This window comes from Charadrius vociferus, unplaced genomic scaffold, assembly GCF_000708025.1.
Source record: "Charadrius vociferus isolate BGI_N301 unplaced genomic scaffold, ASM70802v2 scaffold90, whole genome shotgun sequence".
NCBI lineage: Eukaryota > Metazoa > Chordata > Aves > Charadriiformes > Charadriidae > Charadrius > Charadrius vociferus.
Window position 1 is genome coordinate 812221 of NW_009647222.1, and position 19696 is coordinate 831916.

At 38.3% G+C, this 19696-nt stretch overlaps 1 protein-coding gene across 1 annotated transcript in view; it reads left to right on the plus strand.

The window, feature by feature from the left end:
- ERC1 (ELKS/RAB6-interacting/CAST family member 1) overlaps window positions 1-19696 on the plus strand; it is a 303616-nt gene that overhangs the window by 269283 nt on the left and 14637 nt on the right. The window contains exon 17 of the mRNA XM_009879628.1: window positions 5257-5358. Within this exon, the coding sequence (XP_009877930.1) occupies window positions 5257-5358 (102 nt within the window). The remainder of the gene's footprint in view (window positions 1-5256; window positions 5359-19696) is intronic.

A 19696-nucleotide genomic window follows, 5' to 3' on the forward strand; every position in this document is an offset into this window, starting at 1 on the left:
AATTACCACACTCAAATATTTTACAAAAAATGAGAAAGTCCCCAATGTCATGGTTTCTGCTGTGTTGCATGGCAAAGAAACAGATTTGATGCGAACTCCTTGAATAAGTGACTGCAATGAGAGTATGAAGCAGACTAAATTAATATAGAGAATGCACAGCTTATGAGCTAGTATCTGCTGTTTATTAGAGGTCTTGTCTAGAGATACAGAAATGTGGGATGATTCCTACAAGTAAAATTTGCTTTCAAAAACTCGCCAGGGTAATGGTTACCAGAACACTAGCTATCCTGCAGAAATGCTTAAGAAAGGTATGTATTCTCATTATAAAATACAATTTAGTGCAAGCTTTCAAATAAAAACATTCTCAAAAATATATTATAAACAATGTCTGTTAGTCAGTGGGTTTCAAATTTATATGTGGATTTCCACTGTAAAGATTTTTGTCAGACGTGGGCAGGACTCCTCTAGGTTTTACCAGCTATATTCCAGAATATGTCTCTGACTTTCTCCTAAACTTTGTGGATCAGCATCAGTTCTGTTTCTTCTCATGTAATAATTTCGCTGTGATAAAATCTATTAATTTTGCCTTCAGGGTGGAGGTGCACAAGCAAGCTACCAGTGTAGCCTGCAGTGAACATTAAATAACTTACTCTTAGGAACCTACAGGTGAGAGTATGCTTTGAAGCAGTACATCCATGAAGGAGGAACTTAGTGATTCTTAAACAAAATTCACCATGACTACAGTTTTGGCAGCTAAAATATTATACATGTGCTGTTTGGAATGAAAGTTTTCAGGTGTTGGCTGCATTAGAAATAGTCTACTCCATGGTAATTTCCTTGTTTACCCAAACACTCAGAGATTATAGAATACAGGCAGAAGTAAACTCTATGATGACCTTTCTGGTCATGGTGAAAATATAGTGAAATCCCTGCAGGACCACAAAACAACAAAAGAAAAGAGAGCATATTTAAAAGAAGTGCTGATGCTGACCATTCACATTTATGATTAAAAGAGGCTTATCTCGTGTTTTCTCCTGGTACTCTCTTCTTTTAATATAACTGCCTGCTCTAGCAAGGGATAGCACAGAGGCCAGGGTTAAATGATGAGAAGCAAGAAAGGCTTTAAGAAAAAGTCTATCATGGAGGCAAAAAGACAGTTGCAGAAGTTCTGGGGTGAAAAAGGGGGAAGTTGGACAAGATCTGATAGTACTAGAGTGCAGTCTAGTACAGTCTATATACTAGTCCTGCGGTATATAACCAGAGGAAGTTGAGGGGTTTTTAGGTAAAATACCCTTGCATATGTTTAGACCTGTGGTTCACAGACTCTGGTCTGCAGACCTCTTGTGGCAATTTCTCCACAGTCATTCCTGGCTTTCAGTTAGGAGCTTGAGAGTGTGCAATGGCTCTTTAGTAATTCTGAGGATTGACACTAGTCTAAAGGGTTTGGAACTGTTTTTTTGTATGGTGATTATTGGGATACTAAAGAGCGTTGTCAAGGGTTTTGACGAGGTGTGGGATTGCGGGGGGGGAGGTTATTGTGTGACTGGAGGGCAAGGAATAAGGTTAGGAAATCTGTTCTGTCAAAAAAAGTAAGAAACCATCTCGAAAAAAAATCAAGCAACATATTGAGTTGTGGAGTTTTGTCCTGTCTTTTTCTTTCTAGCAACTTACCTGCACATGCATGAAGAAAGTACCTGTAATGGCGCATAGTATTTTTTAAGCAAAATTTGGATCTGACATCCGGTTCTTATCATCACTACTTCTGCTTACAAGCCCTGGAGGTTTTAGACAAAAGCACTCCTCACACAACGGGTTTGTCTGCACTGCTCATTTATTTTCTCACAGGAGTCAGTGGTTAAACCACTTTGTTGTTCATACTTTTTAGAGTGATGTAGAAATGTTTGCCCTAGGATCTGAGCCATAACCTCATAAGGTGGGAGAGGATTGTATAATAGTGCCATGACAAAGCAGTTCAGGACTGCAGGATGTTGGAGTGGTTCCCCACAGTGAAGTAAACGGTTTGTTTTTAATTCATTGCAACAGCCATATGCTCTAGAAATTTCCATCCTTTTGGACATTTTTTTCTGGAGAAGAGCAATAGGAAGGAAACTGAGTTCATATATTTCCAGTTATTTTAAAAATTTCCAGTTAGAAGTCGATCAGTTAGTATTCCAGTTCTAAGCAGAAGCTTTTTATTTCCATGTTTGTCATAAAGAGAATTAGAAAAATATTATTATATTATGTATTATATTTGCAACAGTGCTTGGAATTTCAATGTTGGATAATAATTTTTAGTGGTATCCATCAGGAAATAAACTGCTTTTCTTCCATCTCTTGATTTTTGCCTGATTCCAACAATACATGTGTAAATTAGTTCCTATAGTGAAGTCACAATTCTGATTGTGGTGTTTTCTTGCCAAGACTTGCATAAATAGACATGCCCTCTTAAATTAACAGCAGAGAAAGCAGTGGAAGGTCAGGTTGGGTTAAAGGGGGAACATTGAACATATCCTTGTAGATTAAGTCATCCTGTATAATTGCGATCATTGGGATGCTGCTGCAGAGATAGTTCAGGGTTAAAACGTCCAAAGGGCTGTAACGGAGCTAAGCAGCTAAATTGTTTTTAGCAGCTAGGAGCAATTTTGGAACTTAGCTCCCTCTTCTCTTAAAAACTCCAGCCTTGATAGCTATAAAATTATATGAAGATGAAAAGCCCAAATACTAAGAATTGCAGCATATTTTAGATTGGAGTGGACCTCTGCGTCCAACCACCTGCTGGGAGCATCACTAACTAGAACAGCTTGCTGAAGGCCTTGCCCAGTCGCGTTTTCAGTGTCTGCAAGGATGGAGATGCTGCAGCCTCTTGGCAGCCTGTTCTGGTGTTTGATCAGCCTTGCTATGAAAAGAATTTTCCTGCTCTCTAACGAGAATTTTCTGTGTTCCAGTGTACACCCGTTGTCTCTTGTCCTGTCCCCTCCAGGAAGAGAGTGGCTTCATCTTCTCTGTTTCAAGGAATTAAAGAAGCCGCCTCTTTTTCAGGCTAAACCAGCCCAGTTCTCTAAGCCTCTTCTCATACCTCCTGCCAAGTGTTAATAGTAGGTTATTCTACTTGAAGTTAAGTGACAGAAGTATGCAACCTCTTCAATTCCACTTCAGAATCTTCTGTGAGGGATACTGTGCTTTAAACGTTTAGATCTTTATATTCTTCTCTTCCTGTATTAGCACTAACATAGGTTTTTTCATGCAATTACATAAAACATGCTAAAAAGAGCTGCTTTTTCTCTCAGAAGAGTTAATGTGCTGTACTAACATTCTGGTAAACTTCTGCTTTTTAACAGATATTTTCCACATACATGCTGAAAGTCATGTAAGAAGTTATTATTTATGATCAAAATGAAAAATTTCCAGAGAAATATGAAATCACTTAAAATCAGTAGCTCTCATTGCAAAGAAGAAATTGTTAAAGAGCCAGCCTTAAATATAATAAAATAATAAATATGGAGAAAGCGCCTTTACAATGATCTGGTTGTTTAAGTATTAATGTAGCAAGTCGTGATTTATGAATGATGAGTCAGACTTGGAATTCAAAACTTGTTTGACAAAACAGAGCAAACAATATAAAGATTTTGCATGATTAAATTGCTTATTGCTTAAGCTCAATTTACTATTAGCTTTGTTAAATTAATCCAAAATAAAATCAAATCCAGATTCAAACCCTGGACCTTCTCTATAATGATCTGAGTGCAGTCAAGTAGAATCTGCATTCTCTAGCCTCGAGATGCTCATTAAAATTAGAGTTTTCAGTGAGAAACCATGCAGTTATGAAGGGATTGAATCAACAGCTGGCATTTTTACAGTGTGCTTTGAGCTTTCATTTAAGACATTTAACTTTGGTGCATCTCTGATGATTTAATATGTCTAGCTATACATAATTTACTGTGTATCACATCTAACATAGCTCTGGCTAGCCTTTTTATTTTTTGGACTTCAAGGATTCCACAAAGCTCAAAATGGGGTTTTGTCTACCTTATGAACAGGGAGGAGAAATGCTGTTGCTCCATTTTAGGTCTGCTCCAGTTGTGAGCGCCCAGGGACAGTGGCACCCAGATAACTTGAGGCGAAGCAGCTGACACAGGGACGGCAGTTCACTTTGCAAGACCCTAGACCCAGATCTCTTTCGTAGTCCCCTCTTGGCTGCTCCTAGAATGTCATTGTTGCCTGAATGGTCCTCATAAGCCCTGCTGGATGAGTGGGACACTTTGCCGTGGCAGATTTCTTTCCTTGTTTGTGTATGTGTGTTTGTAGGTGCTTGGGGACCTCATTTCAGGATAGTATGTTAAAAGGGCTTTATCTCACACTGTCCTTTGCAGACGCAGTCATGTAGTATATTTCAATGTTCATTGCAATTGCTTACATAGAATGGTAATGTTAAGGTAAGTATTCCATTTATTCTTACACAATTTATTTTATATTTTGTGTTTTAAAAAACTATGTATCCTCTGGATCTTGAAATTTCCTGAGAAGTTGAAGAAAAGCTAAGAACAAGCTAAGGAACTTGTTTCATATTTTGTTAATTCTTTGTTTGACTGTATGCTGTTTGTCTTTTTATACATCATTATTTATGTCACCTTTTCTACCCAAAGACTTATTTATTAACTTTTTAATTTCCTTACAGGAAGGCTTTTCTATAATTCACATTTTTCTGACCACTCTCAGGATTTTCCTACTCTTTGGTATATCAGTTGAAAACTGATTTGCATACTGAAACTGGGTGGACTTCCTAAGTAATAAGCTATGTTCAGCATTCCTATTTTCAGCTTGTTTACTCTTTTTTTTTTTTTTTAGCTGACTTCTTTTTTGTTGGTTTTTTTGTGGGTTTTTTTAACTGACTTAGGCACATCTAACTGACGTTTTTATTGAATTGTTCTCCAAATTGGTGTTTGAACCTTAATCCCAAGGTTCTATAAAAAGAAATTAGTTTCTTTGTACACACATGTACAGCACAAGCTTGAGTAGGTACAAGTCAGATGAGCCACTTAATTGCAAAACTAACTTAGCCTCAAAGTGAAGTAGTTGGAATGTGTCTCCTAGTTTTTACCAATTCTCTACAGTAGTCCGTACTAATGTTTTATGCATGTGTCTTTTTTTTTTCCATCTATGGATTTTGGATATACAGGGTAGCAAAAATACCCTTTTCCCTTTAGTCCCTGTGTTCACATTATAATGTAGACTGAAATTCTTTTTTTTTTTTAATAGACTCAGAATCGTATGAAGCTGATGGCTGACAACTATGAGGATGACCACCTCAAATCCTCATCCCATTCCAACCAAACCAACCACAAGCCCTCCCCTGACCAGGTAATGTGTCTCTCTTTTTCGCTTTTAAAGTAATCTTTACTATGGGGTCTAATTATTTTGAGTCATATGTAATTTTTCCTGACATGCTTGCAGTACCTTGGAATAAAAACAGCATTCCAGAGTGCAGTTATAAACCAGAACTGGATGTTGCTGTTGTGTCGGCTTCCTTGAAAACTCCTGAAATGTGAACAAGCAGTTCCCGGTACCAAAGCTGTTATTAAGTGGGGGGAAAGAGGGAGCAGACAATGAAAGGGAGGAAAAAAAAACGTTACTCTCTTAAAATGCAAGACTGGAGACCTGTCTGGCATATTCAGACTTTAGTAACTCAGGTTTACTGCTTGAGTGTGTGGAGTGTCCAGGACTGTTTCTTGTCTTCAGTAGCAGGAAATCATGCTCCAGGATCAGCTTTCTGATCTATGGATTGCATATGAGCAGTTTCCTTCATTTCCCATGAGGAAATCCCGGCCTCTGTGCCAAATGAGCACAGACTGCTCCCTCGCAAACTCAATGGGCCGTGAACTGAAGGAAAATCAATTTACCATCTCCAAGGCAGTGAGGAGTCTCCTATGTCGTTTACAAAGCACAGCCATGTGCTTGATAACTATCAGAGAGATTACCTGTCCCTTGGGTTGCACAGAAAATGCCAACATAATTGCATATCCCATGTTGTAATCTCATCCATTCCAGTTTAATTAAAATATTAGCGATCATTAATCACTGCCTTGACAAAGTGAAGGGATGTTTGGCACTCCTCTTTGCCTTCTGGCTCATCTAGAAATTGTTGAGATTTGAAGGAAAGCATCTCAATGTAGACCTTTAAGCACCAACCTAGTGATATGCAGAAATTATGAGTAAGGTACAAGAGGAAAATGGCAAAACCCAATTACATGTTCACCTTGCAAAAATAGATCTTTAAAAATCTCTTTTCGTGTCTGTATCAGAAGACAATAAGGGGTATACACAAAGCAGAAAATTGCGTATTTTCAGAGCAACTTCCTCTTGCAGCTTGTTTTAAATACCCTTCTCTACATGGTAAATAAAGACCTGTAAATTGACTGGCTTGAATTATTTGCAATGTTTTTGGAAAATGTTGGTCTTACCTTCTTCGGGAGAGTGCGAATACTACAAATTAAATGGCTTTCCTAATCTTAATGTGGGGAAAATGTTAGAGTATCTGTTGTTTCTACACTGTGAGTCCATAGTGAAATGAAGCTGTTTCCAGAATGTAACTGTAGTACGTGCTTGCAAACGAATGCAGTGTAGCATTCACGGGCAAAATGAAAAGATAAAATGTAAAGAAAAAATAAAATGTAAACATTTAAGGAAATTCTTCAAAGACCTCGCAGGGGAGGGCAATAGGGAGATGGGGGCAGGAGGAGGGTCTGATTGCACTTTCCCTTTGCATAGGGGCATTTTAAAAGCTGACAAAGCCTGTGAGAAAGCAAAGCAAAGCAAGCTGTACCTCAAGATGCCTCAGAATATTGCATAAGGATTTAAACGCTTTGTTCTACTATTTGTACTTACATATGTGCTTCAAATACTAACCAACTCTTTATTTCATTCCCATGCTGCTCTGGGGCTTTCCTCCCATTGCCACCTCTGCACCGCTAGGATGAGGAGGAGGGTATTTGGGCATAACCAGTCAGATGCTCTTAGTTCAGCCATTTTGTTCAGAACGGTGAGAATCAACTTTTCTTGCCAATAGAAAAGTTTCCGGCAGTCACTCTCGCATCTCGCTCCCATGTGCTTTGTGAAACCTGGTTTTGCTCCTTCCCCCTTGCTTGCATAGTCTCTGCATGGTGGTGTTTCTTGTGTGTTTATGTGTAGTTTGTGATTTTTCTTCTTCTAGTCATCATGTCATTGTTTCACGATGTTGTGGGGAGAACTTTCCAGGGCATGTAATTGAGTTTCTTTGCAAAGCAAACTCCTAATGCGTACGAGAGAACAGGAAACGTCTCTCATATCATTTGTCATTGACTTCATGGAGGAAATGTTTTCAGTCGGATTCTTTTTCAAAGCAGTTTGTACTGTAGCCAAATCTATGTATGCTTTTTCGATTCTGGTTAGTAAAGAATTTGCTCAGAGATAATGTTCCTCCTGAAGCTAATGTTCCTCCTGAAGATTTTAAGCATGTTGAGATCTGCTGCCAAGATTGCTGCCATGCATGCTCAACTAAGGAGTCACAGATATTTATCAGCTCAGAGTAGATGATTCTTGATATGGACTAGGAATATAAATTTTCTGTAAATTTGAAGGCAAAGAGGAATATCCCCTTAACCTTGCCCTCTCCCTTCCATCTCCCTCGTTCTCTCAAAACAACGGGGGAGAGATTGGTAACTATTTGTCATTTAAAGTACCTTTTGTTTCTCTATGTCTGCGTCCACAATTTTTTCTTTTCTGCCATCAAATTGTCTCCACAACAACCCCCATTTCCAGAAGAGAAGGCAGTACACAGGACGGAGCCCTTCTTCTCATGCCTGTTCTCTAGCAAAGAAGAAAACATCCTTTACTGACCAGAGCTACAAAAGTCAAATATCAATTCTTAGGCTACAGTACATAGGAATCATTTATGCATGTAGTATCAGTTTTAAAGCAGAATATATTTATTTTAAGTACTGGAAGTATTTTAAAGGGTTGAGATGCCATGATAATATTTTAAAAATGTAAGTGAAACTTTTTCTTCACTTATCCTTTTAAGAAAAAATATTTCACATCAGTTTCCTTGCAGTTTTTCTCAGATTTTGATTTTTCCAGATCAATTATTTGAAAGAAAACTCTTCTGAAAATTTCTGTGGAAATTTGGACCCTTGCATTTCTGAAAATTATTACTTTATATTAGATTTGTAAAATGTTCATGAAAGAATAAGCTACTCTCTCATCTCTTTGCACTTGCTTAGTTAACCGCAGGCTTGCATGTCTGTCTGACTCTATAGATCAGATCCCTTTTTTCAAGTCAACCATCTGAAAAATTTAATCCAACTGTGGCAGTGTCAAACTTGAATTTCATGCCTTGGGGTTTGAACTGAGAAAATCTCTTTAGTGGAAAAATTGAAGTGCTTCATTAATTTACACTTGCTGTTGATTTCACATTCTTTTTGAATCACCGCTCTTGCAATGGTTGTGTGTTAGTATACGATGTTAAAAGTTTTAGAGATAATGCTTGTAAAGATCTGCTGAAGCCCAGCAATTAAACAGGAAAGATCAGGTAAGCAAATGATGAAAAGGAAGAAGACGCTCACTATGAAGGTAGGAATAATTCTCATTTTCATTCTAGAGCAAACGTGGAGGTAGAAAACACTGACAGAAGGATCTTTGTCTTTTCCCCTCCCATCTCCTGATAGGTTTATGAATGCAACTGTGCTAAGGGTATGGTTTCTCTTAGTTTACTGAATTAATGGATGGTTCGTATTAAATACAGCATCTCTCTCCACTTCGTACTTGAGGCGTTTTCCTCAGTAAAGCATCTTACAGAATATCCTAGCAAAAATAATGAGGCAGCCAGCATCCTTGCCTTACATGTGTCTCATCTGAGAAACGTCAGCCTGAAGATTGTCTTGCATACATCAACAGGGAAAGTATAAAGGTGATTGACACCTCCCAAGCCAGTTATTCCCAACAAAGTACGTGTTTTTACCATGATAGTCCATGTACATTCAAAGAAAAAGTCCTTACTCTCTTTGTAAAAGCAAACGTGTTGTAAGTCACAGAGCCCTAACCTGCATGTGTTAAATTAAACACATGTATTACAATGATTAAAAAAGTGACTAATTGTACAGGACTTGGTGATAACTTTGGTTTTTAAAGTTCTTTTAGGTCTGAGGTTGTAATCACCTCTGGTCAATACTGAAGGTAAAATGGAGACCATCAAAACATGTACAATAGCAGACTACATTATTTTATTTTTAGGTTTCGGGGTTTAAGGCTTTTGCCGTCCAGCACTGTGGAATTGACTGAATTTAATATTTAATTATGCCAGTTCTGTACATGACAGCATTATCAGATATAGCTCCCCTGAAATGGAACACAGTTTCTAAATGTATGCGCCCTTCCCATAGTTTCAGAGAATGATAGTTTACATTTCAGTTTACAGTTCAATGTAAATACCATCTTTCTTCCTGAAGTAGTCTTTCCTAGCCTTTTTCTTTCGGCTCATTGCCTTGCTGTCTAAATTTCTCATGACTCCTTTTATTCCCGAGATATCTCTCTATCCTCCTCTATACCCAAGTATATTCCAATGTGCTTTCTCATGAGGATGCCCCTTTGTCTTTCTCAAATGCTAAAATGGTCTGGCCAATGGATTAATTACTTGCTATTCACTTTTATGAAAAATAATATGAATTTACACTTTGTGATATCTAATACATACAAAAGGATATTTATGTATGCCTGTGTATCTTCTGTGTGCTATATGGGGGGGGGGGGGGAAGCGACAAAGCTTCCATACATAAACTTCCCAAGCTGTTCAATTCATCTGGTTTTCTCGTGAAGTGCAGCCATGCTACCTACCATGTGAGAAAGTTTGGGTGTGATTCAGAAATCTGCTCATGTTGCCTCTGCTCATCAGAAGGGAGGAGGACTGCTTTTGTTGAATGGGTGTAGTGGATGTAGGATCACAAAAAGCTGTTGGAAGGGTGGAAGACAAATCACATTAAAGGACACTGGGGAAAGTGAGGACAGAATAAAAGTGCTAAGGGCAAGCTCAGCAGAAAAGCAAAACTGAAACTCTGAGACCTGAGGGATTTATCCTAGTATTTAATTTATACATACTGTGTGTGCCTTTTTGGTATGCATGCTGTTGTAGAGCATTTTTCTTCCCATCTTCCATCACTCTGGCTTGCAGTAGGAGTTGGAGCCTAGTAGATGCTGTCACTATACAAGCTTTTTGAACTCATTCTGTGAAAGCATTTTCTATTAAGAGTTGCCAACAAGTCCTGAAGTCACGGATATGCCTGCTAAGGACCAAAACATTTGGTTTTGCTGTGCTTGAATTCCAGGAACAAAATCTGAAAATTAATTTCACGCTTATTAACAGTGGAATGGTCAAACAGCTTGCATTGAACTGGAGTGCCTAAAAATGGGGATCTTTCAAGATGATGAAAATATTGGCAAGTTCTTATTACCATAAAAATATTGCAAGACAAAAAGCATTTTGTTTGTGACATTTTTCTTTAATACTTGAGTTTCACAAATTTTAACACAGAAGCAGTAAGTATTGTGAGTTGACCGCTGAAGACACTAGCATAATTTAACACATCTCTTAAGATTTCAGAGGTGTGATATCTATAGTGGAAAGAGGGGGTAAGTTATAAAAGGAAATATTTGAATCATTTTTAAGAACTGAAAAACAGTCAACTCCAGTAAAATTCATAGACTTCATGTCAAAACCAGTATAAATTATAATTTGCAACATCACCAGATTACAAGTATGCATTGTGTACCAAAGGCTACATTTTAATGTTGGAATTCGACTTTGCCAGAAGTTTTTCTGTAGACGAGTCATCTATACTTAAGAACTGAAACAGAGGGAAAGTCATCAATGTGAAGAATGTTTAATGAATTCAGTTTGATTTTTTTTTTTAACTATAGTTTTTAATCAAGAGCTTACAATATTCTAAAGGATAGCTTTAATTAATATGTTTCCAAAAACAGTCTCGGTCTAAATAGCCATTTGTGATTATTAAAGGTAATGGAGCTTGAATGACATTTCTGTATTGCTTTTATTAAGAGAAAGGCATTAAAAAAGCATTACAGTAAGAATGATAGAAACAGTTAAATCTCACAGAGGAGCAGAAACCAGTAGACGTATGCAAAAATCAACTAAATGCTCAAGTTTGTAAGCCATGTGTTTCTAACTTGTATCTGCAGAGCAATTTTGTCTCATCTAGGATGAGCATTCACAATTTCCTTTTTGTCGTGGAGGGGGTATTTATTATTCCACTTTACAGCTAAAAGGAAATGCACAACAAGTGGACACCTAGTCAGCCAGCATACACAGCTATTCAGACAGATATAGAGGAAAGTGGCAGAAGTAGGTGACAGGCAACAGTCTGAAGAACTGTGATTGCTGTGGTGGTAGGGAAAGAGGGATAGGAATAATGACATTGAGGGCAGGACATCTCAGGACTTAATTTAACCTTTGCCACAGCTGTCAAACCCCATGAGGTCTTCACTACAGAACTAGAAGTGTCTATACTTTAGGAAGTTTGAGAAGACTATTGTTTTTTTTTCTTACATTACTTTATGCTTGGATTAATATACTGATTTCTTTTAGCAAAGTAAATCTTATTCATGGTGAGTTCCATTTGCAAATTGATTACCCAGGCATTCATTCACTGCATAAATGTAATCTTTCTCTCCATGAGACACGTTTTATGGTTGCAGAGTGTAGAGAGCTGCTCATCCTACTGTCACATTTCTTTTAGGTTCTCAGTATTGTCACTTATTACACTGTGACCTCATAAACGTTTTAAATAAATTTATTTTCAATATGGTCTTTTTAACTGTTAGATCATGCAGAATGGTCAAAAAGACCAGGCTTTCGTGCCTGACTCGTATTACAATGTAATTTACTGGACACAGTACTAGACCACGATTCAGAAGATAAATTCTTTCCTGGCATCGTCTCCAATCACTCACTTGTTCTCTTTCTCCCCGTCTCAAATTCTCTAATTGTAAAATGAGCTGAAGTTTTTGTAAAGTGGAAGTTCTGCTTGGGAAAAGTGCTATATAAGTGCTGGGTGATATTATTACACAATATTCTAAAATAGCGTTGTTACAGCGATATGATGGTGATTCTAATACCTCATTTTGAATTCGTTCCCAAAATTATGTTAGATTTGTATTTTACTTGATTTATTAATACTTATTATTTTTCCTTCCAAGATCCTATTCCTTCCCAAAAAAGGCGAAAACAACCCCTATGTTCAACATTTCAAGGAGCTGCCATTCCAGCATGCTGAGCAAAGTTCTTTAGACCACTGCCTCTTCTTCATTGTCATCTTTTGTCCTCTGAAGGGTGATTTCTTCCCCTCCCTAAAATCTACAAACTAATTGTGTATTGTATAATAAACTTATGTCTGTTATGGTTCTTCATTCATATAAGTAAAAACACTGTGAAAGAATGTCTTATGTTTGCCTTAGAGACATATCCTGTGCAAAATTCGAAGGCTGCTACATGAAATAATCTTACTTTACTTAAACATTACCACTTGGCCTGACTGAGAGATAAGATGCCAGATTTGTTTTGTCATACCGGTGACAGCCAGGGCTCCTCACTCCCACTTTCCAGATGGGCAACCTTTTAGTAAGAACCCTAATGTGAGGCACTCAAATAAAGTGATGTAACTAATTAATCGTTACGAGGGCAGCACTTTGAATACAGTGTCCCAGTTAATCATAGGACCTGCTTTCCGTCCCTGCTTTTCTGCAGCCCTGCTTATGTGGGCGGTGGCATTAATTATGAAACTGAAAGACGGCTGTGCCATCGGGTTCAGGCTAGGAGACATAACGAGTTCATGGACTGACAATTATTGCTCTGAGGAAGTACAATTCAAAATCCTGGTTTAGCTATCATACAATTATCTATTCTTTTCAAGCTTTGCCTTTTTTCAGAGAATAACCTTTTCTCCCTTGGCTGTAATTCTGAATAACGGAGAGCCTTTTGTAGTGACCTTCTCGCTTTAGTCTAAGTAACAGTCCTGCTATGGTGGAGTGAACAACTTGAGTAATGCTTAATATTTTCATTAATGATTAATCTTCTACCATTCCAATTATGAAACTGCGGCTTTCCACTGTCTCTCTTATTCTATACCCATACTGGTACGTAATCTTTTACCCAGTAAGTACTGTTAGACTGGGATGGGACAGCCTAGAGGAGAATGCTGTCCTTAAAATGATGTCAACTTCTGTTCCTGGTCCTTTCCCTGTTTCTGGGAACACTTCTTTTGCTAGCTTATTTCTTGTTGGTTTTTTTAAACTATTATTTTGCTCTCTTAATAACTATTTTATGTTTGAAGAATATATTCTTTGTGCAAGAATGTTATATCTACAAGCACAAAAGAACTGATCTTCATACACTGTTCGTCTTCTTTCTGATCCCAGAACGATAAGACTAAGATTTCCAGATGGAATTTTGTAATCTGCAGCTCTGGGATGAATTAAGCACTCACAACAGAGGTGTAACTGGATTGTATCACTGTCTTCCTATTATTCTTACAGATCAAAGAAGAACACAAGTAGATACTTATATTCTAAAACATTCAAAACAGATGGCTGGTTCCTTTTTGTAGAGATTTGTGCTTTTCAGCAAAACAATTACAAAAAGGCCATCATTCATTTCTACCAAATGAGATTATTCCAGGTCTGTGTCTTATTTTCTTTTTTGATTTGCAGCTGAATACGATCTTCTACTAGTGGCTTGGTTGTTGTAGCGAGTAGGAATTCGGTACTCAAACATTTTTATTTCTGGCCACTTCCAGGACAGTTCTTCCTTACAGCTTGTGTGATAGTCTGTACTATCTCCCAATTACTCTGCCATTTAGATTTCTTATAGCACTTGTCCACACCCCAGAACGCAATCATGCAAGGCCAGAAGCTTCTGCAAACTATGAATACGCTGTTGGTGACATAAAGGAGAAGGGAGCTGAGCCCTGGCACTCGTAGACAGGATAGAGAGAGAAGGGGAATAGCTGCAGCCAGGCTGAGGGTGTCGCTGCCAGTGCCTTTAGTTGCCAGTTAGGAGGAAAGAAACTGAGGGAGCAGGGAGATCAACAATATTAGAGTAGAGAAAGAATCAAGCCCAAACCTGCTTTCCAACGTATTAACTATGGAAATAAGCTCAAGAGAAATATGACTGAAATAAAAACTGATAAGGGCATATAGCCAATCTAGACGCTATATTTTCCTGGCTGGTAAAATTCATAATTACTGATGGAGATGTCAGGATTTACAGTTCCAACTCATAGTAGGCTCACCACAGGCAGTCCAACTACATCTAATTGTTTATTGCTAAAGACCGATAAGAATGACTATATATATATATCTGTATAAATAGGTGTATCTGTTAATGGGATTTTGCATTTGAACGTAGAGCAAACAACTCTAAAAAGAACTCCTATAGACGGATAGAGCAGGCATTTGGTGGCTTCATGTGGCTTTGCTTTGAAAGTGTCATGTAGCAGGTAGAGAGCTGGAACAGCAGAATGAAGACCCCGTGTTAGAGAAGGACGAGACAAAGATTCCTGGCACCTGTGGACAGGGAGGTTACAGTTCATCTGAACAGGAAAAGCACTGATTGTGTTCTCTGGTAGACTACTTAAGAAGTACCTTCTGTTTTCCATTAGCAATGGAACAGACAGCAGGGAGACAGAAGAATGCAGTCACTGATACATAAGCATTCCCATGGACACACTCTCCCAGTGTATGTGCTGCAGTGTTCTGCTTTCAAACAAAAGCTTATTAGCCACTGTTTCCTTTTATCCCTTGTAATAGTAAGAAGCAGTAGACAAAATACAGTACAGCAAGGAATGTGTGTGCTTTCTTGTTTGCTGTTATATAGGTAACAAGTGCTAGAAAGCCTGACTGGATTAAAAATATAAGCAGGTTGTTCTTACTTATTCTCAAGCTGCTATGTTCTTGTGGAGAAGGAATCAGCATAAAATCTAATGGACTCTGTGAAATCAAAACTTGCCCAATTACACCTACAGAAGTTTGATCAGGAGGATGCTATTTAAATCCATAGTGTCATGTACAAGCTGCAAACAGTGGCTAAACTATTTTCACTTGCTGTGGGGATACTTTTTGTTTTCCTTGATGATATTCTAATTGTCAGTATCCTAAGTCTGGCTACCCAGTTTCACAGCTTTCTATAATTTGATTTATTATTCAAAATTTTAACCTGCTAACTAACACAACGTACAGGAACAAAATTCTCAAATGAAGGAGATTTTAATATATTGAAGTGAAAGATTTTAGGTTCTCTGTAGATCTTACCCTACTTTACCCATCCTGTTTTGCTCCAGAACCAAGCTGCTGGGTCTCTGGATTGCCAAGAAATCTCAAAGACATAAGAAACCTTGGACAAATAACACAGCATTCCAATTTGTATGTTCTGATCTCATCTTGCAGTTAAGCCACAGATTTCTGTCCTCTGTCTCGGCTAGGAAAGAGGCATGTGGGCTGTTACAGAAGAAAGAGATGCAATGTGTGCGCAGTGCAATTAGTTATATTTAGGGGTGAGGGTTTGGGCGAATGCTTTTGCTTTTGAAAGCAAGGGATTGACAAAACAGGTAAAATTCAAGCCGTATGTAGACACCCCCTTCAGCTGTGCCGAGGTACCTCATTCCTGAATCGTATTCCCCTATGGTTACAAGCTTCTCACAGTCCCGCCAGTGTATTTTAGTTCTGATCTACAGTAGTCCCTGTTACTCTGCACATGATTCTCCCCACGCTTTTGCTCCGCAGCCCATGTAAGCAAAAGTTGCCAGTGTCATGAAAAAGCACTTCTGGATTTGTTATGTATAAAAATATTGTTTAACTACTCACTCATTTTCAGTGCTTTAGGAATCCTGGTAACCCACTGCAATTCTTTGCTTCACCTACATTATGGGGATGAGATTTTGTTTAAACAGAGGGATCTAATGACAAAACTACTTTCCCTGTTTTGTGTTTTCTCTGTTCTTTTCTTCTGGTCTGGATTTTTCCCAAGGTGAAGAGGGTGAACTCTGGAAACCATTAATCCATGGGATTTGTTCATGGTGTATAAAAATTTCAAAAAAAATTTGCTATGTAAAAATGATTTTCTAATTGATTCTGTCAGAAATGAACTGAGTAAGACAGCTCTGTCAAAATAGCCAGAATCTCTTTCAGCTCCTCACGCATGTTGTTTTGTTTTGTTTTATGAAGAAAAAATGATGAAGGTTAGATTTAAATCCATTTTTGTCTTTAAAACAAATCTAAAGAAAACTGAGCCTGTCCCTGAGCTTTTGTCTTGTGGTCTTCCGAAGAAACCAAGTATCTCTGTGTAGCAGTGAACTGAGCTGAACTGAACTGAGGTCAGGCTGTGTCTCTTTGAGAACTTTCTTCTGTTTCCATTTAAGATAATGAAGGGAAGACATCAGTGATAAATTGTTCTGAATTTGGGAAAGCTTTGCACTTTCTGAGCCAAATTCATGCCTCATAAAGCTCCATTGCATTCAATGCTTACAAGATGATTGTAGTTGAACCCTTGCGTTTGTTGCCAAACAAACACAAATGGTCTGAGCAAGAAGGCATAATTCAATTTGCCATGCAAATACTTCCAGTCTGTATCATTCGGTATCTTAGTTTACTTCCATATCTCCCAATATAAGATGTTTTGCTGTATAGGCAAAATTGTCTTGTCTGGTAATATCTATAATAAAACCCAGATACAGAGAGGCATCAGAGGACCCATTGTGATCCACTCCATCTTTTGTTAGATTTGTCAGATCCTTCTTGGAATAATTTCTTTTTAACAAACTTATGTATTTACCCAGACTTTGAACCCTTCTTCTCCTGTGTAATGGTAGTTTGAGAAGTAAATTTTGTTGGGTATAGAATCATAGAATTGTTGAGGTTGAAAGGGACCTTTAAGATCATCACGTCCAACCATTAACCTAACCTAACAAAACCACCTCTAAACCATGTCCCCAGGTACCATGTCTACGCTTTTTTTAAACACTTCCAGGATGGCAAATCTACCACCTCCCTGGGCAGCCTATTCCCATGTTTGATAACCCTTTCAGTGAAAAAAAAATTCCTAATATCCAATCTAAACCTTGCCTGGCATAACTTGAGGCCATTTCCTCTCATCCTATCACCTGTCACCAGGGAGAAGTCAGCCCCCACCTCTCTACAACATCCTTTCAGGTAGTTGTAGAGAGTGATAAGGTCTCCCCCCAGCCTCCTCTTCTCCAGGCTAAACAACCCCAGTTCCCTCAGTCGTTCCTCATAAGACTTGTTCTCCAGATCCCTCACCAGCTTTGTTGCCCTTTTCTGGACACGCTCCAGCACCTCAACATCCTTCTTCTAGTGAGGGGCCCAAAACTGAACAGAGTATTCGAGGTGGGGTCTCACCAGTGCCGTGTACAGGGGGGTGATCATTTCCCTAGTCCTGCTCACCACACTATTCCTGTGGTATCATAGTTGCATCTGTATGTAACAAAGTTTGAAAATAATTTCCTGTGCTTACATGGAAAATGTGATTGACAGGAGATAAAGCACTACCTCCATTTAACTTCTTTTCCAAGCATATTTGTTATGTCCAGTCTGAAGTTTTGAGGGGTGGTGTGTTGTGGTTTTGGTTAGTTCTTTTTCAGAATTCCTTATTTCTTTATGCCTTTGCATGATCTACAAAGAACACTCAAGGTCCATAGACCAGGCTAGCAAGCTAGACCATTTCTGAAATTAGTTAATTCCTTTGAAACTTCCAGGTTCATTCCATCTACACTTCTTTGTAACATTTTCAATACAAAAACAGTGAAATTTTGACCTCATGTTGTTTACTTTGATCCCAGGATTACTTGTCATTTCTGTTTTATTTTCTTCTTGATATAGCTGTTCTTCCAGGGATTTTTCTCAAATATTTAAAGAATTATGGGTAAGTTGAGAAAAATGTACTGAATTATTTGATTGCAAAATGAAGACCACTTATCTGCATTACGCTACCTTTTAGCGTTCTGTAGTGAATATATCCATGCAGCATACGTACAAGCAGTCGTCAAGCTAATAGGGGAGTATGAAAGGAGTCATGACAGTGCCAAGTGTACATATCGTGCTTTTTATTGGCATTGCTGTGTCAAGAAGATGCTATTTTCTCCTTTTTTTTTGCTTGCTCAGAGAAATCATAGGCTTGTGTCTGTAAGAAAACCATTACTCCTGTTGATCCACGATCAACATGCATGTCGATTCATGATTCTGATAAGTAAGGCAAGTTGTGTAGGGAGATAACTCTTAGAAGATCAACTGATCTAGCTGGAAAAACAGACAAGTTTTTAGGGGTGAGTATAAAACTCTCTTCAAAATGGGAGCTGCAGATTTATCGCTAAGTAGAAATTTAGAAGGTATTCTCTGAAATTAGCTAAGTAAATTACTTGGTTCTGCAAAAGAAAAGTGGCTGCTTCCTTCAGAGAAGAAAGGAATGTTAGCAGGGAGAAAGGTGACCAGGTCATTAGCCCTTCTGCCTGGAGGGACCCATAATTTAAAGCTGGTGGTTGTGGTGAATGAGTCCTGTTACACATTGATTAAAACCATACTTTATTCCACAGACGTCTATGGATAGTCAATATCGCATTTGTCTCAGATCGACACTGCTGCACTTGTACCGTCCATTCACTGGTTTTCTTTTTCATATAACCACCTATGTGTTTTTGCGTATTTACGTTAGGCACTGCTGAGACAAACTTTTAGACACCACAGTCTCTGTATGGGAAGTGTTTTCATCTTTCACAGTAAAAGCGACCAAACATTTAGATAGGTCTGTCCAACCACATTCAGTTACAAGTACCTTTTCTCATCTATGCAGCATATATATACATATTTAAATACAGTCTATTATCATAAAAGACTTTCAAATACAGTCACTCGTATTTCAGCTGACCATTGTACAGCAACAGCAGGACTACCACTGAAGAAGCAGTATTAATTTCATTCTAAGGCATTTTTTTTGTGCCAGTGACTTGCAAAACTACAATTAGATTCACATTTGTCATGATCAAAGACTAACAAAAAAAAAATATCTGTGAAATCTCGAAAAAACAAACATGTTTCCGAGTTGAATTTGTTTTAGAATATGTTCCGAAATGTCTCTATCAGTTGGTAGAGGTGGTTTGGGTTTTTAGCAGAGATTTGTCAGGCATTTCATGTTTCTGCTTCAGAGTGATTGCCTTTTTTAGTGAAATACGTTGTCAAACTTAGCTGGCCATTAACAATATTCTGAACCTGATGGTACATTAAGCAGACTTCATTCCATGCATTGATGAGGATGGCCTAAACCTATGAGAGCAATTAATGAATCAGGGCTGCTTTAGAAGGTATTCCTGCATTTGGTCTGTTTACCCATTGTTTTCCTAGAAAGCTCTACAGCTCTGAGCCGATCATGAGAACGCGATGCGGTTTATGAATCCAGCACTGCCCTGCCTTTCCACTTAGCAAATGCTCTTACACCCTCTTGAGATAAGGCAGTGGCAGCTCTGCTGTGTGGGAAGCACAGTGCCTCTCGCTAAGTGGCTAGTTCAAATTAGATATGGCAGGAACGCAGATATAAGGGCATTTCCTACTTGACTGGCAGGGTTTAATGGATCCCAAGTGAGAGGAATGATTG